At 52.8% G+C, this 18,674-nt stretch overlaps 2 protein-coding genes across 2 annotated transcripts; both read left to right on the forward strand.

The window, feature by feature from the left end:
* Nucleotides 1-7,342: 7,342 nt before the first annotated feature.
* Nucleotides 7,343-9,201, forward strand: H1f0 (H1.0 linker histone). The gene is given in 1 exon segment (NM_012578.3): nt 7,343-9,201. A coding segment is annotated over 1 exon segment (585 nt). The 5' UTR covers nt 7,343-7,483; the 3' UTR covers nt 8,069-9,201.
* Nucleotides 9,202-9,740: 539 nt separating this feature from the next.
* Nucleotides 9,741-15,958, forward strand: Gcat (glycine C-acetyltransferase). Its single transcript, NM_001024277.1, is given in 9 exon segments — nt 9,741-9,928; nt 12,041-12,171; nt 13,053-13,154; nt 13,396-13,542; nt 13,914-14,068; nt 14,160-14,242; nt 14,714-14,885; nt 15,198-15,319; nt 15,588-15,958. Coding segments are annotated over 9 exon segments (1,251 nt in total). The 5' UTR covers nt 9,741; the 3' UTR covers nt 15,740-15,958.
* The last annotated feature ends 2,716 nt before the right edge of the window (nt 15,959-18,674 follow it).

Raw genomic sequence — 18,674 nt, forward strand, 5'->3', positions numbered from 1 at the left:
AGGAAGGGTCTGCACTCAAGTCTCAGCCATCACATCTCCAACCCGCCCATCCCACCCATCTGCTGCTGAAAGCAGAGAGTTCTCCCCACTCCTCCCTGACCCCCGTCTTTCTTTCTTTCCTTCTTTCCTCTTTGTTATTTAAAAATATTTATTATGTATATATCACATAGCTTTCTGCCTGCATGAATGCCTATAGGCCAGAGGAGAGCACCAGATCTCCTTACAGATGGTTGTGAGCCACCATGTGGTTGCTGGGAATCGAACTCAAGACCCCTGGAAGAGCAGACAGTGCTCTTAACCTCTGAGCCATCTCTCCAGCCATCCTCTTTCTCTTCTTGAGACAGGGTTTCTCTGTGTAGCCCTGGCTATCCTGGAACTTGATCTGTAGAACAGGCTGGCCTAAAACTCAGAGACCCCTCTGCCTCCTGAGTGCTGGGATTAAAGGCATGCACTGCCACCACTGTCTTGGCTGTGCCCTGTCTTCTTACATATACAAATGTATCACTCCGTATATCACACGTCTGCAGTGGGCTAAGTTTACCGAGCCAACTGGGTCATGTCCCTTCTGGAGGCACCAGTGGAGAAGCCTCTCTGTTATGGTCACCTTGCCCAGCTCCCCCAGCTGTCTGCCTCCAACTCCTACTTAGGTGCAAGTTCTTTCTGGGGGTTGGAGGGGAGAAATCCATTTCAAAAAGAGGTCTTTTAGGGCTTTGGTGACCAGGAGACAGTTGAAATGAAGTCTCTCAATACAGCCTTGGCTGTCCTGGACTTGATGTGCACACCAAGTTGGCCTGGAATTCACAGAGATCCACCTGCCTCTGCCTCCCAAGTGCTAGGATTAAAGGGGTCCACCATGCCTGGCTGCAAGGGCTTTTATCTACTGAGCCATCCCCTCCCCTGGCAACAGTGAATCAGGCATGCTTTTTTCTTCTTTCATTTTCTCTCCTCCACCACCAAGTTTCTTACGTTGACTACAGAGAATTGTACAAATGTGACCTACTTTTTTGGTGGGCAGTAGATGCTGTAATTTTTTTTTTTTTTTTTTGGTTCTTTTTTTTTCGGAGCCGGGGACCGAACCCAGGGCCTTGCGCTTCCTAGGTAAGCGCTCGACCACTGAGCTAAATCCCCAGCCCCAATGCTGTAATTTTGTATGCCATAATTTAACGTGTTTACTTTAAAATAACTGTATTATTATTATTTTTTTGGTTCTTTTTTTGGAGCTGGGGACCGAACCCAGGGCCTTGCGCTTCCTAGGCAAGCACTCTACCACTGAGCTAAATCCCCAACCCCAACTGTATTATTTTTATAAAGTATAATGTTTCTATTGTAGATTCTCCAGTGTTTTCTGACTGCCCCGTGAACAAATTCCAAGCCCTCCCATAACTTAAAGGCCATATGACCTGGCCTGAGCACCTCTCCGCCCACATTCTCCTTTAATGTCCTCAAACCACCTACACAGCCTTCCCTGGCACCTGGCACCTGGCACCTGGCGCGCGCGCGCGCGCGCGCGCGCGCGCGCGCACACACACACACACACACACACACACACACACACACACACACACTCCTTCCATTGTCCCCAGCTCCCTCTTTCTGCTGGATCTCCTCCTTTCAGGCCCCCTACTCTCTATAGTGCCCAATTTTCCCACCGATGGGCTCTACTCAAGTTGTCCTGTCAGGCTGGAGCTGTTGCACGGCTCTATAAAAGCCTTCCTCTGGTGCTCCAAAGCCCAGCTCTTTCCTTCCACTGAGCTCCCTCAGCTCCTCCTGCCCTTCAGCCCCCACCCCGCATTAACCTCAGCAAGGCCTTGCTTCTGGAGAAGACGGGTTAGAAACTGAACTTTGACCCCCACAGAGGTTTGCAGACTCTGGGGATCCTTTGTCAGACTTTCATCTCCTGGAGGGTAGCAGCCTTACAACAGGGTGGACTATGTCCTTGTTACCCTGGCTGGTGGCATCTGATATGACTGGCCTTTTTTCCTGCCTGACACTTTCCTTCGTCATTGGCCACTGCTGCTCCTTGTGCTCCACCCACTCACCTTGGCCCTTCTGTGTCTCTTTCACAGTATCTGATGTCAGCTTCTACACACAGAGACACAGAGACTGTGGGTGAGGTTGTGTCCCTCCGGTGGCTCCCACCTCACTGACTGAAATCCAAAGTCTCTAGTCACACACACAGACCCCTACACCAGGTGTGCCTCCTTCTGCGGCCACCTCCTCGTGTCACTTAAACGCACCTGTGCCCACTGTGTTTGTTTTAGCCATTCTGCACATCCCTTTCTGCACATCCCTGCCACATGTCCCTAGTGACAGCTGTTTCCTTGGCATAAAAGTCTTCCCCCTTGTAATAGGAACGGCTCCTTTCCTTCCCTCCTTCAAATAGTTGCTTAAACGTTGGCTGCTTTTAAAAATGGTTTCATCAAAAGAAAAAAAAAGAAGAAGAAAAGTGGTTGGGGATTTGGCTCAGTGGTAGAGCGCTTGCCTAGGAAGCGCAAGGTCCTGGGTTCGGTCCCCAGCCCCCAGCCCCGAAAAAAAGAAGAAGAAAAAATGGTTAAATCAGTCGGGCAGTGGTGACGCATGCATGCCTTTAATCCCAGCAGGGGCAGGGGCAGGGGCAGGGGCAGGGGCAGGGGCAGGGGCAGGGGCAGGGGCAGGGGCAGGGGCAGGGGCAGGGGCAGGGGCAGGGGCAGGGGCAGGGGCAGGGGCAGGGGCAGGGGCAGGGGCAGGGGCAGGGGCAGGGGCAGGGGCAGGGGCAGGGGCAGAGGCAGGTGGATCTTTGTGAGTTTGAGGCCAATCTGACCTACAGAGTGAGTTCTAGGACAGCCAGGGCTACACAGAGAGACCCTGTCTTAGAAACAAAAAGCAAAACAAAAAGTGACACTTATTGTCTGTGCACACACATGAACTTATCACAAGCCATGGGCTGGGGTCAGAAGAAAATTACCTGGAGGGCAGATCTCTTCTCCAGCTTTGTGGGTCTGGGTACTTGACCTGGGGTCCTTAGGTTTGGTTGCAAGCACCTTTATCTACTGAGCCATCTCACCTGCCCAATGTTGGTGCCTTTTATTTTTATTCATATATGTGTGTATGTGAGGGTGTCCGGTAAGGACACCAGGAAAGGACACTGGATCCCCTGGGACTGGAGTAACAGCCCGTGAGCCTGCTGTCATAGGTGCTGGGACTGAAACTCAGGTGTTCTGGGAGAGTAGCAAGTGCTTTTAACAAAGGAGCCACCTTCTCCAGGTCTCTGTTGGTTTTTTGTTAAATAATTTTAGAGGGCTGGAGTGATGACTCAGCAGTTAAGAGCACTTAACCACTGCTTTTCCAGAGGTCCTGAGTTCAAATCCCAGCAACCACATGGTGGCTCCCAACAATCTGTAATGGGATCCGATGTCCTCTTCTGGCCTGCAGGTATACATAGAGATCACTCATATACATAAAATAAATAAATCTTAGAAAAATAAAGAAAATATAATTTTAATTTCGTGTGTGAGAGTTTTGCATGTATGTATGTCTGTGCACACGAGTGCCAGGAAAAGGTGGAAGCCTAGAAAGGATGTCAGATCGCTGAGAACTGGGGTCACAGATGGTCATGAGCCACCACGTGGATGCTGGGAATTGAATCCAGGTCCTCTGGAAAAGCAGCCAGTGCTCTTAGCCTCTGAGTCATTTCTCCTGCCCCCAGATGGGTTCTGAATGGAGCTTCAGTCCCTCTGAAGACCTCTACTTGTCTGTCTGTGATCATCCCTTTCTTTTTTTTTTTTTTTTTTCAGGAGCTAGGGACCAAACCCAGGGCCTTGCGCTTGCTAGGCAAGCGCTCTACCACTGAGCCAAATCCCCAACCCCCGATCATCCCTTTCCAACAAACACATTTTCTTTTCTTTTTTGAAAGAAGGACCTATGTAGCTCAGCCTACTTCAAACTCTCCAGTCTTCCTGACTCAACCTCCCCTGGGCTGAGGTTACTGATGTGCATCACTGTGCCCATCGGATTTAATGGTTACCGTTCATTTTCTGCTTTGTGCGTCTATTTTCCACTGCAATTTCATCCCCCACACAGGCAGGCATCTCTTTTCAGCTCCTGGCTTTACACTCAGTGCCTAACACATACTAAACACATTAGGAATCTTGAGCTCAGAATGAGCCAGGGGGTCTTACCAGGAGATGGAAGGAAAGGAGTCAGCCACCCTGTAGAGTCACTAAGCCTTTCAGGGCTCCCGTGTATAACTTGCAGATGCTATCGTCAAGAGCATAAGCCCCACTGCCCGACAAGAACCTGATTCCCACTGTAATGAGATGTATGTTTTTCCCCTCAAGGTTTCATTTTTCTGTCACCGAGGTGGCAAGGCCCCTTTTTGGCCAGTAGAGAAACAGCCCGGGAAGCAGCGAGACTCCACTCTATAGAGACTACATTTCCCAGGAAGGTTGCCTGCAGCGCCGCAGCTCTGAGGCTTTTAAAGAGCCTCAGCTGCTAAATCTCGAGCGATCTGGTCGGGAGTCCGGGATGGGGTGGGGGCTGCCGGATGGAAGCCGGCCACGGAGAGCCACCTGCGAGGGGGATTGTGTGAGCAGGCAGGAGTCACCAAGCCTCCTGGCTCTGTAGTGTCCCGGAAGTAAGCCTAGGTTATTCCAGCGGCAGCCCCTCTCATCTTGCCCAACTCGGCATCTCTCAGAAAACCCCGATTCTTCCCTTAACTCCCCAGAACCATAAGGAGGTGGAGTTGTTAATCTTGTGTCTCAGCGGGAGGTGCCTCCCCCACTTCCCTACACGCCCCTCCTAGTTCCAACCCAAGGAGTCCCCTTCCTTCCACAATTCTGTCTTCAGGAGATATACTGTTTTGGGATGGGGTCGGGCGCAGGAGTGGGGCAGGTAATAGATGTTAGAGGACTGTGTGGGGCGGTAAAGATGTTGTTAGAACTGCGAGACTAAATGAAGGTCTGGGGTTTGTGTGGACCTGAGCCTCACTGCATAAAGGCTCTCACCTCTCCTTCCAAGCCCCAAAACCTCCCGGTAAAGGTGAGTATGAGGTCCTGATCCTAATACACAGCCTCTCTGCCAAAGAATCGAGGAACTGCTGGAAAGCATCTTGCAAACTGTAATGGATATGAGGATAAAAAAATTTCAACATTGTGTGATCGGATTAATTTCGTTTGTATTCGTGGGGAGCATTGTACATTATCTCAGAGGTAAGGGCATGTGGGTGCCTTCTCCATAAAGATTTTAGCGGGAACCCAGAGAATCTGTTTTCAAAATATCCCAAACCAACCTACTAGAATGTATTTTCAAATTAGGAGCCTGCAGGGTCACTGACAGAATCAGAATTAAAATTAAAAACCTTGACCTTTTGAACTAACCCGGCCTCCAACAGCAACTCATCCCTTCACCTAGATAAGCCTGCAAGGAAGGCACCCGACTTGGTTCCTCCTTCCCCTCCTCCAATCATTGGGATTAACCTATAGAGTGTGGTGTGTGTGTGTGTGTGTGTGTGTGTGTGTGTGTGTGTGTGTGCGCGCGCGCGCGCGCGCGCGCTACCTTGGTCTCAGGGACTCCCAAGTCCAGTAGAGCTCTCCCCATACCTCCCCCAGCTCCATCATCTAAGCTGCTCCTTCTGGTGTGACAAACAGCCCCAGGCCTTAGCAGACATTAGTTCATCTAGATCAGCTACAATTCCCCACTCCCGGGTTACTGTTTAATTAAACAGCTTCGTGCCTTTTTGATAGGGAATGAAAACACTGGGGGGTCCAGGGATCGCGTTCAGGCAGGCAAGACCACCAGAACCGTACTTCAGGGCCGCTGCCAAGAGGACCTGCCATTGGGAATAGGATGTCCGCTGCAGACAAGAGGTTCTGGGCTCTCTGGGGGTGTCTTCGGCAGATCTCGGAGCCTCTAAACTCTCTCGGAGCCTAGGACTCCCAACAGCCCCAGGTCGGACTACAGATGGTTGAGCCCCTTCCTCACTTCGTGGATTTTTGCCAAGCAGGGAGAGGAAGATGGATACATTTTAACAAAGACACAGCATCTTCCAAGCAAAATGGCGGTGGTCCGGCTCACGGCTCCTTGGTGGACTACATACCTCCTATATACCTAAGTCACAACTTGCGAAACGAGGACTCCCTCCCCGGCTTCTCCCTCTGCTCCCATTTTTCCAAGTCTCTAAAGCACACGGAGCCCTCTGCTCATCCCAAGGGTCCCCAGGGCAGTTTGCTCAGAGCCATGGGGCAGCACCTATGATATAGACTGCACCCCCCATCAAGGCACACCCCACCTTGAAAAGGCAGTGGGAGAGGGGACCTTCCCCCCCCAGGGTGGGCCTCGGCGTCCTGCTTCTCACACCCCCAAAACTCCCAAGCTAGCAAGGCATGTAAATGAACTCTTATACTCAGGTATATGGAAGATGTGGGGGGGTCTTTGAGGAGAGCAGTCCACCCGGGAGGCCGGTCCGCATCTCCCAGGGGTCTCAGGAAGCTTTGGGGGGCTCGGGCTTAGGGAGCAATCTCCTCGCGGAGGTCCGGGGGTGCATCGAGGGGAGAGGAGACTCAAGAGGGGGAAGGGACAAAGTTTGAAAGTGCCCTTCCAACTCTTCCTGGGAAAGTTTCCTTGAGGTCCCCGCAGGCAAAGAGGGGGTAGGGGTGTCAGGGGAGCTGTGGTCCGGTGACCCCCGAGAGGTGACCGGACCCCGGGGAGGCGACCCCTCCCCCCTTGTCCCGACTCGGCCCGGTTGGGAGTCGCCCAGCTCAGGGCCGCGTGTGTTAGTTGTGGCCGCTTCTGAGCCGCTCCGCCAGGTTGGGGGACCCCGCAGGCAGCCGGGAGTGGGGTCCCTGGTAGTCCCAGGGGAGAGCTTTCCTACGGGGGGTCTCAAGTCCCGGGGCTCCCCGCCTCCGCAGAGCCAGTCCCCCGCAAAGGGGAAATGTGCCGGTGCCCCAGCGCTCCTCGGCGCCGTTTGGGGCTTGTGGCGGGCGCGGGGGGCGGCGGCCGGGGCGCCAGGGTCCCCAGCGGGGAAGCCTAGGGAGCCGAGCAGAGACCCTGAGAGACGGCGGGCAGCGGGAGGGCCCGGGCCGCTGGGAAAGGTCGAGTTTGCTCGGCGGAAGAAACACAGATGGCGGCAGCGCGGCGCCATTCCGGGCCGGGAGCAGGCAGCCAGCAGCCCAGTCCTCACCGCGGTCCGCCCGCCGCCGCTAAATACCCGGATGCGCCGCCCGAGCGCCAGACGCAGAACTGGGAAAAGGGAGGCCGTGGAGGCGGAGGCGGAGGCAGCGCCAGGCGCCCGGAGAGCGACGGAACACTGGGGGCTGGGCGCGCAGAGCAGCTCGCGACCCGCGCCGGGAGGACAGGAGCCACGCGTCTTCCGTGTCCCCGGCAGCCACACTTTAGTCTGGCCTGCTAGTGGAGCGGAAGAACAGATCGCGAGTCAGGTTCTGCACAGCCTCCGGCGAAGGCTGGCCCTTTGGAAGGCTCCTTGAACAGCCGGAGCAGGCCGGCCACCATGACCGAGAACTCCACCTCCACCCCGGCGGCGAAGCCCAAGCGGGCCAAGGCCGCCAAGAAGTCCACGGACCACCCCAAGTATTCAGACATGATCGTGGCTGCCATCCAGGCAGAGAAGAACCGCGCCGGCTCCTCGCGCCAGTCCATCCAAAAGTATATCAAGAGCCACTACAAGGTGGGTGAGAACGCCGACTCCCAGATCAAGTTGTCCATCAAGCGCCTAGTGACCACCGGTGTTCTCAAGCAAACCAAAGGGGTGGGCGCCTCGGGGTCCTTCAGGCTGGCCAAGGGCGATGAGCCCAAGAGGTCGGTGGCTTTCAAGAAGACCAAGAAGGAAGTCAAGAAAGTGGCCACTCCAAAGAAGGCAGCCAAGCCCAAGAAGGCTGCTTCCAAAGCCCCAAGCAAGAAACCCAAAGCCACCCCGGTCAAGAAGGCCAAGAAGAAGCCGGCTGCCACGCCCAAGAAAGCCAAAAAGCCCAAGATTGTCAAAGTCAAGCCAGTCAAGGCATCCAAACCCAAGAAGGCCAAACCCGTGAAGCCCAAAGCCAAGTCGAGTGCCAAGAGAGCCAGCAAGAAGAAATGACAATGAAGGCTTTGCTTGGGGACACTCCTTCCTCCCTCCTGTTTTCTGTAAATACATTTCTCTCTTGATCCCATCTGCAACCCTTTGCCCATTCTATTTGGACTCTATATAGAGGACAGAGTTTGGCTTCCTCAGACAGACTTTGTGGAATATTTTCCTTAACCCATTGTTCAAGGACAGCAAACAGACCTCATCTTTATAATGATGGAGATGTACTTTTTTCTTGATTTGATATTAACCTTACGGGGTTGTGGGGGGGGGCGTTGTGTGTTTCCTTCGGTGGTTTGTTTACTATGAAGGTAAATGGAACTGGCAAAGTTCTGGGTAGGTGAGGACCCAGGAACTAGGTTGCTTGTCCCTAGTGAGCGTTTCAGAACCTTTGATGAGCAGGTGATACCCCATCTACCTGGCCAAGGGGGGTTGTGGGGGAGAAGAGGATAAACTCCCTGGGCTGCCCTACCAATGGTGGTAAGTTGGGGGACCTGATTTCTTTTTCTCTTCTGCCCTAGTGCCTCTCCAAGTGACAGCTGGTTAGAGAAGCCATAGCTTCTCACAACCGGGATTTAGCCATTGGGAAGGAAGGGTCTTCTCAGCAGTCTCTGGTTAAATGGGAGTGGACTTAGGGGGAGGGGTGCAGAGTCAGCCAAGTGCCTCAGTGTGCCTATGGAAACTTGGGTCTTTCCACACGGTTGATGGATTGTGTCCTAGGAGGACGTTGTTCGTTTCCTTTCCCCTCTTCCTGTGTAAGATGTGGCATTGCTTGGTGCCACTTCAGTTCTACCAGCTGCCACTTAAAACCCCTCCAAGCTTTTGAGTCTTTTCTAAGTAGCCGAGGAGGGGGAGAGGCAGGGAGTGGACTGTGGGATATACTCCCGTGGATTCGAATTTGCTAGGTAGCTTTAGAGAAGCGGGATTGTGTGCATGTGTGTATATGTATATATCCATATCTAAGACTAGTACTTAGTCTCACCTCGGGAGCTGGGAGAAAAACTCTGTACAGTTGTCCTCTTATTTTAATAAAGTAGGAAACTCGGGTACCCTACCCCACTTTTTAAACAAGTGTAACTAGTGCCGGGAAAAAATTACTGTGGTTGTAATTTTAAAACTTTAAAATAAAACTGGAAAGGAAAAAATCTGAGTGGTGCATTTTTTTTTTTTTTGGTTCTTTTTTTCGGAGCTGGGGACCGAACCCAGGGCCTTGCGCTTCCTAGGTAAGCGCTCTACCACTGAGCTAAATCCCCAGCCCCAGGTGCATTTTTCTTTAACTGGAGAAGAGAGGAGCAATCTGACGGGCAATGTGGGGAGAGCTGGTGGTGCCACGTTCGCGCCAGAGAACAGCAAAGCTTTGGAGGGACCGGAATGCTCAAGCAGGTTCGCTGAGCACGTAGGTGGGTCTTTGGGAGAGGTGTGTTGGTAGGCTCTAAGAAGGAGAGGCATTGAAGTCGCTTTTCTCCCCCTACTCAGCTTCCCCAGCGCGGACCTTCCCAGTCTCGACTTACAAATCAATCTTTGCGTCGCGGGCAAACGCTGTCAGGCTCCGCCTGCGGGTGGGGTTAACCATCCAGTTAAAGTAAGCTCCTGTTGTTCTGATTGGCTGCCTGGGCCCTGCCCACACCTCGTGACGGGGAGCTCTAGGCGGCAGGCTGGCCGGCACACTTCAGTCCGTGGGCGCGATGTGGGTCAACTTCTTGTGGCGCGCGGCGCTGTCCCCCGGCCGCCGTGCTCACTCAGCGCTGGCTCAGCTGCGCTGCGTCCTGGACCGCGAGCTGGAAGGGATCCGCGGAGCCGGCACCTGGAAGAGTGAGCGGGTGATCACGTCCCGCCAGGGACCGTGTATCCGCGTGGAAGGCATCTCCGGAGGTAACTTCCCCTCCTGGGAGTCCTCGTACCTGACCAAGAGCCCTTCCAGGGCTTGCATGTGAATGGAGGACCTAGAGTGGGTGTGGGAGAAGCACATGCACTCGTAGCTGCTTGGCTGTCTGGGGCACACTATGGCCTCCTAGTGTTAATTCCACCTGTTTAAACCTGTTTCACACTGGTGATTTACCCGTCAGCACCTTTTGGGTGCTGAGGGCTGGGCTGCAACAAGACCCAACCCTGTGAGAAAAAGAGAGCGATATCCAGCTGCATCAGCTCCCCCTTACACCCAGGTTCCAGGAGGAACAAAACCCTCCTACAGCTGTGTGTGAAGGGCTCCAGTTGCTACACCTTTATTCCTGACGACATCTGCTTGTGAGAGAGACCATTTCCCCCCTTGACTTTTCAAGACTTTTCTCTGCATAGCTCTGGCTATCCTGAAACATACTTACTCTGTAGACCAGGCTGGCCTTGAACTCCGAGATCCTTCTGTCTCTGCCCCCAAATTGCTGAGATTAAAGATGTACAGCACCATGCCTGGTTTGAGAGACCAATTCTTACACGGAAAGGAAGCATGCTTTTAATCCCAGCATTCAGGTCTACAGAGAAACCCTGTCTCGAAAAACATAAATAGGAAAGGAAGAAGGTGAAATGCAACCAGAATTCTCCAGACCCTCTACTGGCCAGCTCCAGTGTCATAGGATATTGGAGTGGAAGGCCAGCCTCCACCAAAGAGGCTAAAGTCTAAGCAAACAAGCAAGGGGATTAGGGCTGCAGAAGTTCGGTACCTGTCTTTCCTTAAAGAGGACCATAGAATGAACCTCTTGTCTCCTAACAAAACTTTCAGTCAGACCAGAGAGCTATATAATCAATCGGATGGGGATGTGGCTCAATGGCAGAGCACTTGCTCAGCCCACATAAGGCTACAGGTTCAATTCCCAGCACTCACACCACACACAAATGATAAGACATCAAGAGAATCAAGTTCTTGGGCTGTTTTGTTTCTTTTTACTTTATGTGCCTTGGTGTTTTGTCTACATGTATACCTTTGTGAGGGTGCCAGATATTAGAGTTAAAGACAGTTGTGAGCTGCCACATGGGTGCTGGGAATTAAACCTGGGTCCTCTAGAAGAACAGTCAGTGCAAGTAACCGCCGAGTCATCCCTCCAGCCCCGCCTTCTTAGCTTTTTAAGAGGGATAACTGAGGTCTCTGGGACATCCCTCTAGAGATGGCAATGTTATGGTAGCAGATGTGTGAGCTTTGGAGCTGGAGGACCTAGTCAGGCCCCTTTCACAATCAAGAAAAATAAAACCAAGATGGCCTTCCTTGGTCTTGGGGCTGCAGAACCTTTGAGGAAGGTCTGGGATCCTCATAGATGGAATGTTATTCAAAGCCAGCTATTAAACTTCTCATCCTTCAAGGTAGAAAGCTGAGAGGGACAGATCTCGTATAACCCTCCTACACTGTGGCAGTGGATTCAAAGGCTTCTGGCCTCTCTGGAGAATGGGATCATCTATGCAGTTGTCGCCTCTCAAGGACAAATCCAAGTTGACTTCCTCTGGCCCCTGTCCCAGGTCCTAGCACTATGGTCTTTGCAGGCCCTTCCTTTTCCTGTCTCCGTCTCCTTCTCCGTCTCCCTCTCCCTCTCCCTTTCCCTCTCCCTCTCCCTCTCACTCCCCCTCCCTCTCCCCCTCTCCTTCTCCCTCTCTCTGAACTTACTCTGTAGACCTTGGTTGGCCTCAAATCCAGAGACCCACCTGCCTCGGTCTCCTGTGTGCTGGGATTGAAAGGGTGCACCACCATGTCCAGGTTCCCTTCCTTGAATTCCTTCTTTTCTTTTCTTTTTCTTTCTTCTTTTTTTCTTTTCTTTCTTTTTCTTTTCTTTTTTTTTCTTTTCTTTTTTTTCTTTTTTTGAGACAGGGTTTTTCTGTATAGCCCTGGCTGTCCTGGAACTTGCTCTATAGACTAGACTGGTCTCAAAATCAGAGGGATTCCTCTGCCTCTGCCTCCCAGTTACAGAGATGTGCCTGCCTCTGCCCTCTGAGTGCTGGGATTAAAGACATGGGTCCCCTCTTTGCATTTCTAAGCTGCAATCTTGGTCTTCTCCACCTTAGGAATCCTCAACTTCTGTGCCAATAACTACCTGGGCCTGAGCAGCCACCCTGAGGTGATCCAGGCAGGTCTGCAGGCTCTGGAGGAGTTTGGAGCTGGCCTCAGTTCTACTCGCTTTATATGTGGGACCCAGGTATACAGCATGTGTTGGGTGGGCACTGGCTTTGGTTATCTGTGTGTTCAGCCAATTTAACTAGCCCCAGGGCAGGGCCCACTGTCAGCCCCAGAGCTTCAGTGCTACTAGGCTGGGGCAGGCCTCTTCTGAGAAGCCCGGGACCAGGAACCTGACCTCTGAGTTTCCATTTCCCCGCCTGTAGGACAGACAGACCTGCCATGGCCATGCTGCAGGAAATGGGCAGAAGACAGAGCTGGAGCTCAGTCTCCAGAATGTCTGCTAGAAGCTGTGCCACTGAAGGTGGTAGCCTTCTTTTTGTTTTTTTGAGACAGGGTTTCTCTGTTTAGCCCTGGCTGTCCTGGAACTCCCTCTGTAGACCAGGCTAGACTTCAACTTCAACTTCAACTTCAACTTCCACCTGCCTCTGCTTCCTGAGTGCTAAGTGCTGGGCTGGGATAAAGTGTATGCCTGGCCGTACATCTGTTTTCTAACAAAACTCTTAGGTCAGACCAAGCAGCTTCCAACTGTAAGTGGTAGAGTCCCAGATAAGCATAACCTCTCTTAATGTGATCCTTTCTTTGCTATGGAGAAACCAAAAGGACAGTCTGATGTGAAGACATGTCTTCTGACCCCCAGCATCAGTCAGAATCCCAGTACTAGACAGACCGCCACTGCAGACAAAGGTCCACTCAGGATTGGACCTGCCAGGCCCCAACTTCCAAGATGGGAGCAGCTGCTATAGTCCAAGGCTTCAAAAGTCACCTGTGCCTAAGGAAAGGTGTGGCTGAGGCTGTAGGCTTCCTGCACTAGGTCTGTTGATGGCTATATAAGCCTCTGTCCTCTGGGACTTGTCCCCCAAAGCCTGTAGGCACTGATCTTTACTTTCCTGTGTCCTTTAGAGCATCCATAAGAATCTAGAAGCCAAGATAGCCCGCTTCCACCAGCGCGAGGACGCCATCCTCTATCCCAGCTGTTTCGATGCCAACACTGGCCTATTTGAGGTATGTAGAGACTGTGGATGACTTGGCGTTGGGCAGCTGGGGGAGCTCGGCAGCACGTCGGTCAGCACGTCAGTACTACAGAAAAACCTACGTAAACTAGAAGGCAGGAGTGATGGGGGCCTGGTACTAACCTGATGTTTTCATCTGGCCCTAGGCACCTGGTAGAGGGAGAGGTTTGCCTCTAGGGGAGTTATGAGGGAAGGGGAACTTCTGGTGGCTACTTAAGAGCTCCTCCCCGTAGGCTCTGCTGACCCCAGAGGATGCAGTTCTGTCAGATGAGCTGAACCACGCTTCCGTCATCGACGGCATCCGACTGTGCAAGGCCCACAAGTACCGTTACCGCCACCTGGACATGGCTGACTTGGAAGCTAAGCTGAAGGAGGCTCAGGTGGGGTGAGGCCCTGGGGCTCCAGAGAAAGGACTGCATTTCCCTGCTCAAGGAAATCAAGTTTGGAGGGTTTCCCTCTTCACAGAGAGCCGGAAGAGCAGAGGAAACTATTTTGACTTTCTCATCCCTAATGCCCAAGACTGTTCTATAGCTCCATGTTACCTGAGATCAGGAAGCACCTTTTGAGCAGAAGGTGTGTGGGTGTGACTAGGACCTGTCCCCGTCCCACCTTGTCTTAGCCCTTTCTCAGGGACAGGGCTAAAGTTGCTAAGCCTAGGAGAGATGGGCAAGACTCAGGATACAGCCTCAAGGCCGTAGAAGAGCAGCTGGGTTGGTCCTACTCCGCATCACCTGCTCTTCTTGTCCCACAGAAGCACAGGCTGCGCCTGGTGGCCACGGATGGAGCCTTCTCCATGGATGGTGATGTCGCTCCCCTACAGGAGATCTGCCGCCTTGCTGCTCAATATGGTGCCCTGGTCTTTGTGGATGAATGCCACGCCACTGGCTTTCTTGGGCCCACTGGAAGGTGGGAACATTTGAGGCCTGGGTGGGGGCTTCTGGAGGTGCGTGGGGAGTCGGGAGGAGGCCAGTGACAGCAGTGGTTGCTTTCTTTGCAGAGGCACAGATGAGCTGCTAGGTGTGATGGACCAGGTCACCATCATCAACTCCACTCTGGGGAAGGCGCTGGGTGGAGCATCAGGTGCCTACAGAATCCTGTCTATGGGGTCTCCTTCCCTGCACGCAGGGCCTGTCTTGTAGCTGTAGAGAAAGTGGGGACAGAAATCAGAGAGGAGGATGGTATGAACTAGAGGAGGGGTTTCGGGCAGTTCCTGGCCCCTGACTGGCCCCTCTTCAACTTTTTTTTTTTTTTTTTTTTGGTTCTTTTTTTCGGAGCTGGGGACCGAACCCAGGGCCTTGTGCTTCCTAGGCAAGCGCTTTACCACTGAGCTAAATCCCCAACTTTTTTTTTTTAAAGATTTATTCATTTATTATATATAAGTACACTGTAGCTGTCTTCAGATACACCAGAAGAGGGAATCGGATCTCTTTACAGATGGTTGTGAGCCACCATGTGGTTGCTGGGAATTGAACTCATGACCTCTGGAAGAGCAGTCGGGTGCTCTTAACCACCGAGCCATCTCTCCAGCCCAACTTTTTTTTCTGTTTCCAGGAGGCTACACCACGGGGCCTGAGCCGCTGATCTCCCTGATGCGGCAGCGTTCTAGGCCCTACCTCTTCTCCAACAGCCTGCCCCCTGCTGTTGTTGGCTGTGCTTCTAAGGCCCTGGACCTGCTCATGGAGAGTAATACCATCGTTCAGTCCATGGCCGCCAAGACCCGGCGGTATGGTGCCCACAGGGGTGGATCAGAGAGGGAGATGGTAGCCACACATCTTTCTGCTTTCTCCTGCCCACCTCCCTCTTTTCCCTCCCACCCCCTCTGCCGCATTCTCTTCCTTCAGTCTCCAGTGCCCTCTCTTGTTACGCCTATTTTCCCACCTCCTGTTGCCCTTCCTGCCCCTGCCTGTGCTCCACCTGCTCTTTGGGCCTGTACCTCTGTCTTTTTTCCTTCCTCTCACTGGTGGACATAGATCCTGAGCCTCTTCCTCAGGCTCCATGGCCTTCAGCTACCCGTGACACTCAGCTGTGCCCCCAGGTTCCGAAGTAAGATGGAAGCCGCCGGCTTCACTATCTCAGGAGCTGATCACCCCATCTGTCCTGTGATGCTTGGTGATGCCCGGCTGTCCTCTCAAATGGCTGAGGACATGCTAAAGAAAGGTAAGAGGATTGGGGCCAGAGTCATCCTTAGAGAAAAGAACGCCTGTAAACTGTAGCTCCTCCCTAGAGCCACATCCTGCTTCTTGCTGCCCACATCTCCTTAGATCAACTATCTTCCAAATTTAACAAACCACAGGTTATCCCGTGGTCCCGTATCTGTGAGGTTGGGTGTCCCTTGTTCTTGTGGGTGGACCATGGGGCAGTAGGCTCTTATATGTCATAGCCCCAAAGCCTGTCTGCCTCTGGTGTACCCCTGTTATTTTCCCAGGTATCTTTGTCATTGGATTTAGCTACCCTGTGGTCCCGAAGGGCAAGGCCCGGATCCGGGTGCAGATCTCAGCCGTACACAGTGAGGAAGACATCGACCGCTGTGTGGAGGCCTTTGTGGAGGTGGGGAAGCTGCACGGAGCTCTGCCCTAGGCTCAGACCAGAGGCTCTGACTCAACCCAGAGTTCTAGAGCCTGGTTAAAAATGGGCCTGTAGGGGTTGGGGATTTAGCTCAGTGGTAGAGCGCTTGCCTAGGAAGCGCAAGGCCCTGGGTTCGGTCCCCAGCTCCGAAAAAAAGAACCAAAAAAAAAAAAAAAAAAAATGGGCCTGTACCTGTGGTTAGAGAGACAACAATGTGGAAATTGACTTTGACACTTGAGTCTGCTTTATTCTTTCTGGGTAGGCCTAGTCCTCTGGCTAACTGACGAATCCGGTAGGAGCTGGATCTCTGAGGGGAGTCCTCTGTATGAGATGCACCCTTCTCCCAAATTGAGTCTGGATGCTTTGTTTGGGAGCCGCCATTACATACAGGAGTGTCCTGAGTTGCTATGCCGGGCAGTGGGGAACCAACCCTGTGGATCCTTTCCACAGTCCAACCGTGGTGGGCACCTTGTCAACTGTGCCCTATCCGAAAGACAGAATGTAACTGCTAAATGAGGATTGTTCCTGCACCTGTGTTTGGGAGGAAGGGGGCAGAGATTCAGGCCTCAGAAAGAAGAAAGCAGGTCGCAACTGAAGGACCTCTAACTCCTGTTTTCTAGAGCTCTCTGTCCTTAACTCCGTGGCCTTAAGTCCCTGGGCATGTCCCTCAGTTTCCCCCATTTTAGTGTTCCATAGGAAACCACACCTTTCTGACTGTGGTTCAAAGCCGATAGTCTGTTGGTCAGCCGCCAGGGGGCGCAGCGCGTTCAGCCTGCAGCCTCTGGCTGCCCCGCCTCTTTGAGCTGAGGGCCTTGGACCAGGCTGTTAGGCAGCCCTGAGGCAAGGCCAGAAGGGCTGGTTTGCTGCTGCGAGGGCCGTGTCCTTTGTCTTCTTGCTGCTTCATTACCATAGGTGTTGTCTCCTTCCCTGGTTGCTGACTGTATCTTGCTGTAGGAAGAGAGGGGCGGAATCTGGCAGGCTCAGCCTAGCAGGCTTCTGAATGCATCTGCAGGCTGAGCGTGGAGGTGTGGCCTTGGGAAGCTTCTTAGTTTTCTTGAAGTAGAACTGAGAACAAATGGCACTTGCTTTTTCATTAAAAAAACAAACAAACAAACACCCCAGGAATTAAGCCAGTGCCTCTCCCCCCAGCTCACCTGACTGGAACCTGAACAGCCTGGGAGGGACAGACCATCAGAGCAAACTCCAACCTAACCTTGCACAGTCTTAAAGCTGGGATTCTGGGAGTCCTCCTTTGCAACCCTAGTGCTGAAAGGGTTGCAGCCTAGCAGGAGGCGGCTGTGGCTGCGTCTGTTATGAAATACAAAGCGATGGTAGAGAGAGTAAGGGGGTCCCTGGAGGGCCCAGGCCAAGGTGTCCCCCTGAGAAATCACACCACACATCAGACCTAATATGAGAAAGTTTATTGTGGGGGAAGGGATTAGAGACCTGGAAAAGGGGTGGAGGCAGAGAAGGGGACGGGGGGGGGGGGGGGGGACAGAAGGAGAAAGAGAGGCCAGCCAGGAACACATGGAAACAGAAAAAGAGAGAAGGAAGGACTGGGCTGAGGAGCTATCCTCTTTATAGGCTGCGGTTGCAGTTGGCAGGCTATGTCAGCAGGTAATGATGCAAGCTGTTGCTAGGGCGCTGGTGGGAGGAGCCTAGCGGAACTGTCTATAAACCAACAATGTCAAGAACAGAAACACCTGCAGGCCTCCGCTGCCAGCAGGTTGGGCACCTGATGCTAGGTATCCCAGCAGCAGCTTGATGTGTGTGTCCTGTGCAGGCTGACAGCTCATACCCAGGGACCAAAGAGCAGCCAGTAGGTGATGTGTGTGGCATACCAGCCAGGTCCAGAACACCAGGTCCGGGCCCACCCACACCTACATGAGGCTGTCATCCAGCCGCACAGCAGGAGAGCCACCTCCTGCAGCTCCCAGTCACTGCTGCTGGCACTGTCAGGAGGCACTTCCTGTAGCAGCTGCACCATGATGCCCCTAGTTGGCCGCGGTGTTACTCCATGCTGTCAAGGAGCATGGGGCTCAGCAAACCCTGCCGTCCAGAAGGGGTCATGGAAGGTACCCAGTAGGCACAGCATGTGATCCAGAGTGGGCACATAGCATTAGTCTCCAGGGCCCTGTGACAAACTGTAAGGCATTGGAAGACCAGCTGTGGATCAGCCTTAAGTCCTCATCTTGTTTATTCCAGGCTCCAGCTCTCAGGCCAAGTTGTCCTTGTTCTCTGTATCAAGCATGGGGTTAGGGTGGGGTGGGGGTTCAGGATGGAGGCTGGCAGGAGCAAGGGGATGAGGGGGTGGTAAAGACACCTTGAGGCTCCAGCCATTATGGTCCTGATCCATAACCAGACTCTCTGACTGACACACTTCCCTTCTCTCCTTCACAATTGTATCAGCCCAACCCTGCTGCTTCTAAGAACCCCCTACACTGGTACTTTGGAGCCCAACCCCAGCATGGAAGGAGGGGTTCCAAGGGGTGGGAAGAGGTCATGGAGTCCATCTGAGTCTGGGATTCAGGTATGGATATGTGGATCCCCACTTCTGGAAGTAAGTTTACTGCATAGACACCCATGATTTTAAAAAATTCACATTAAGTCTAGAGACCTACAAATGCCCTGTCCAGGGATCTGAAGAGCCTGGCTTTCTGATCATCTGCTCCAAAGGTTCTGAAGTTCAACTTTGTGGTCTGGGTCTGATTTCCTAATCACTTCAATCCAGTGAGTCTCTGGGGGATGGGGCTTGGTGACACTAGAGAGGCCCCTGAAACACTGGGAACCGCATAGGGGCTTCCCACAGGACTGATCTTGAAGAGCGTTCCCTAGATCTTCCAGTCCTGACTCTATGGAACACTCTTCTCTGATGTACCCTCCACTTTCAGTTCTAGAAGGATTCTTTACCCTTCTCAACCCTTGATACGGTTGCCCAATATCCAAT

The sequence above is a fragment of the Rattus norvegicus genome, chromosome 7 (assembly GCF_021556685.1).
Source record: "Rattus norvegicus strain SHRSP/BbbUtx chromosome 7, alternate assembly SHRSP_T2T, whole genome shotgun sequence".
Classification (NCBI taxonomy): Eukaryota; Metazoa; Chordata; class Mammalia; order Rodentia; family Muridae; genus Rattus; species Rattus norvegicus.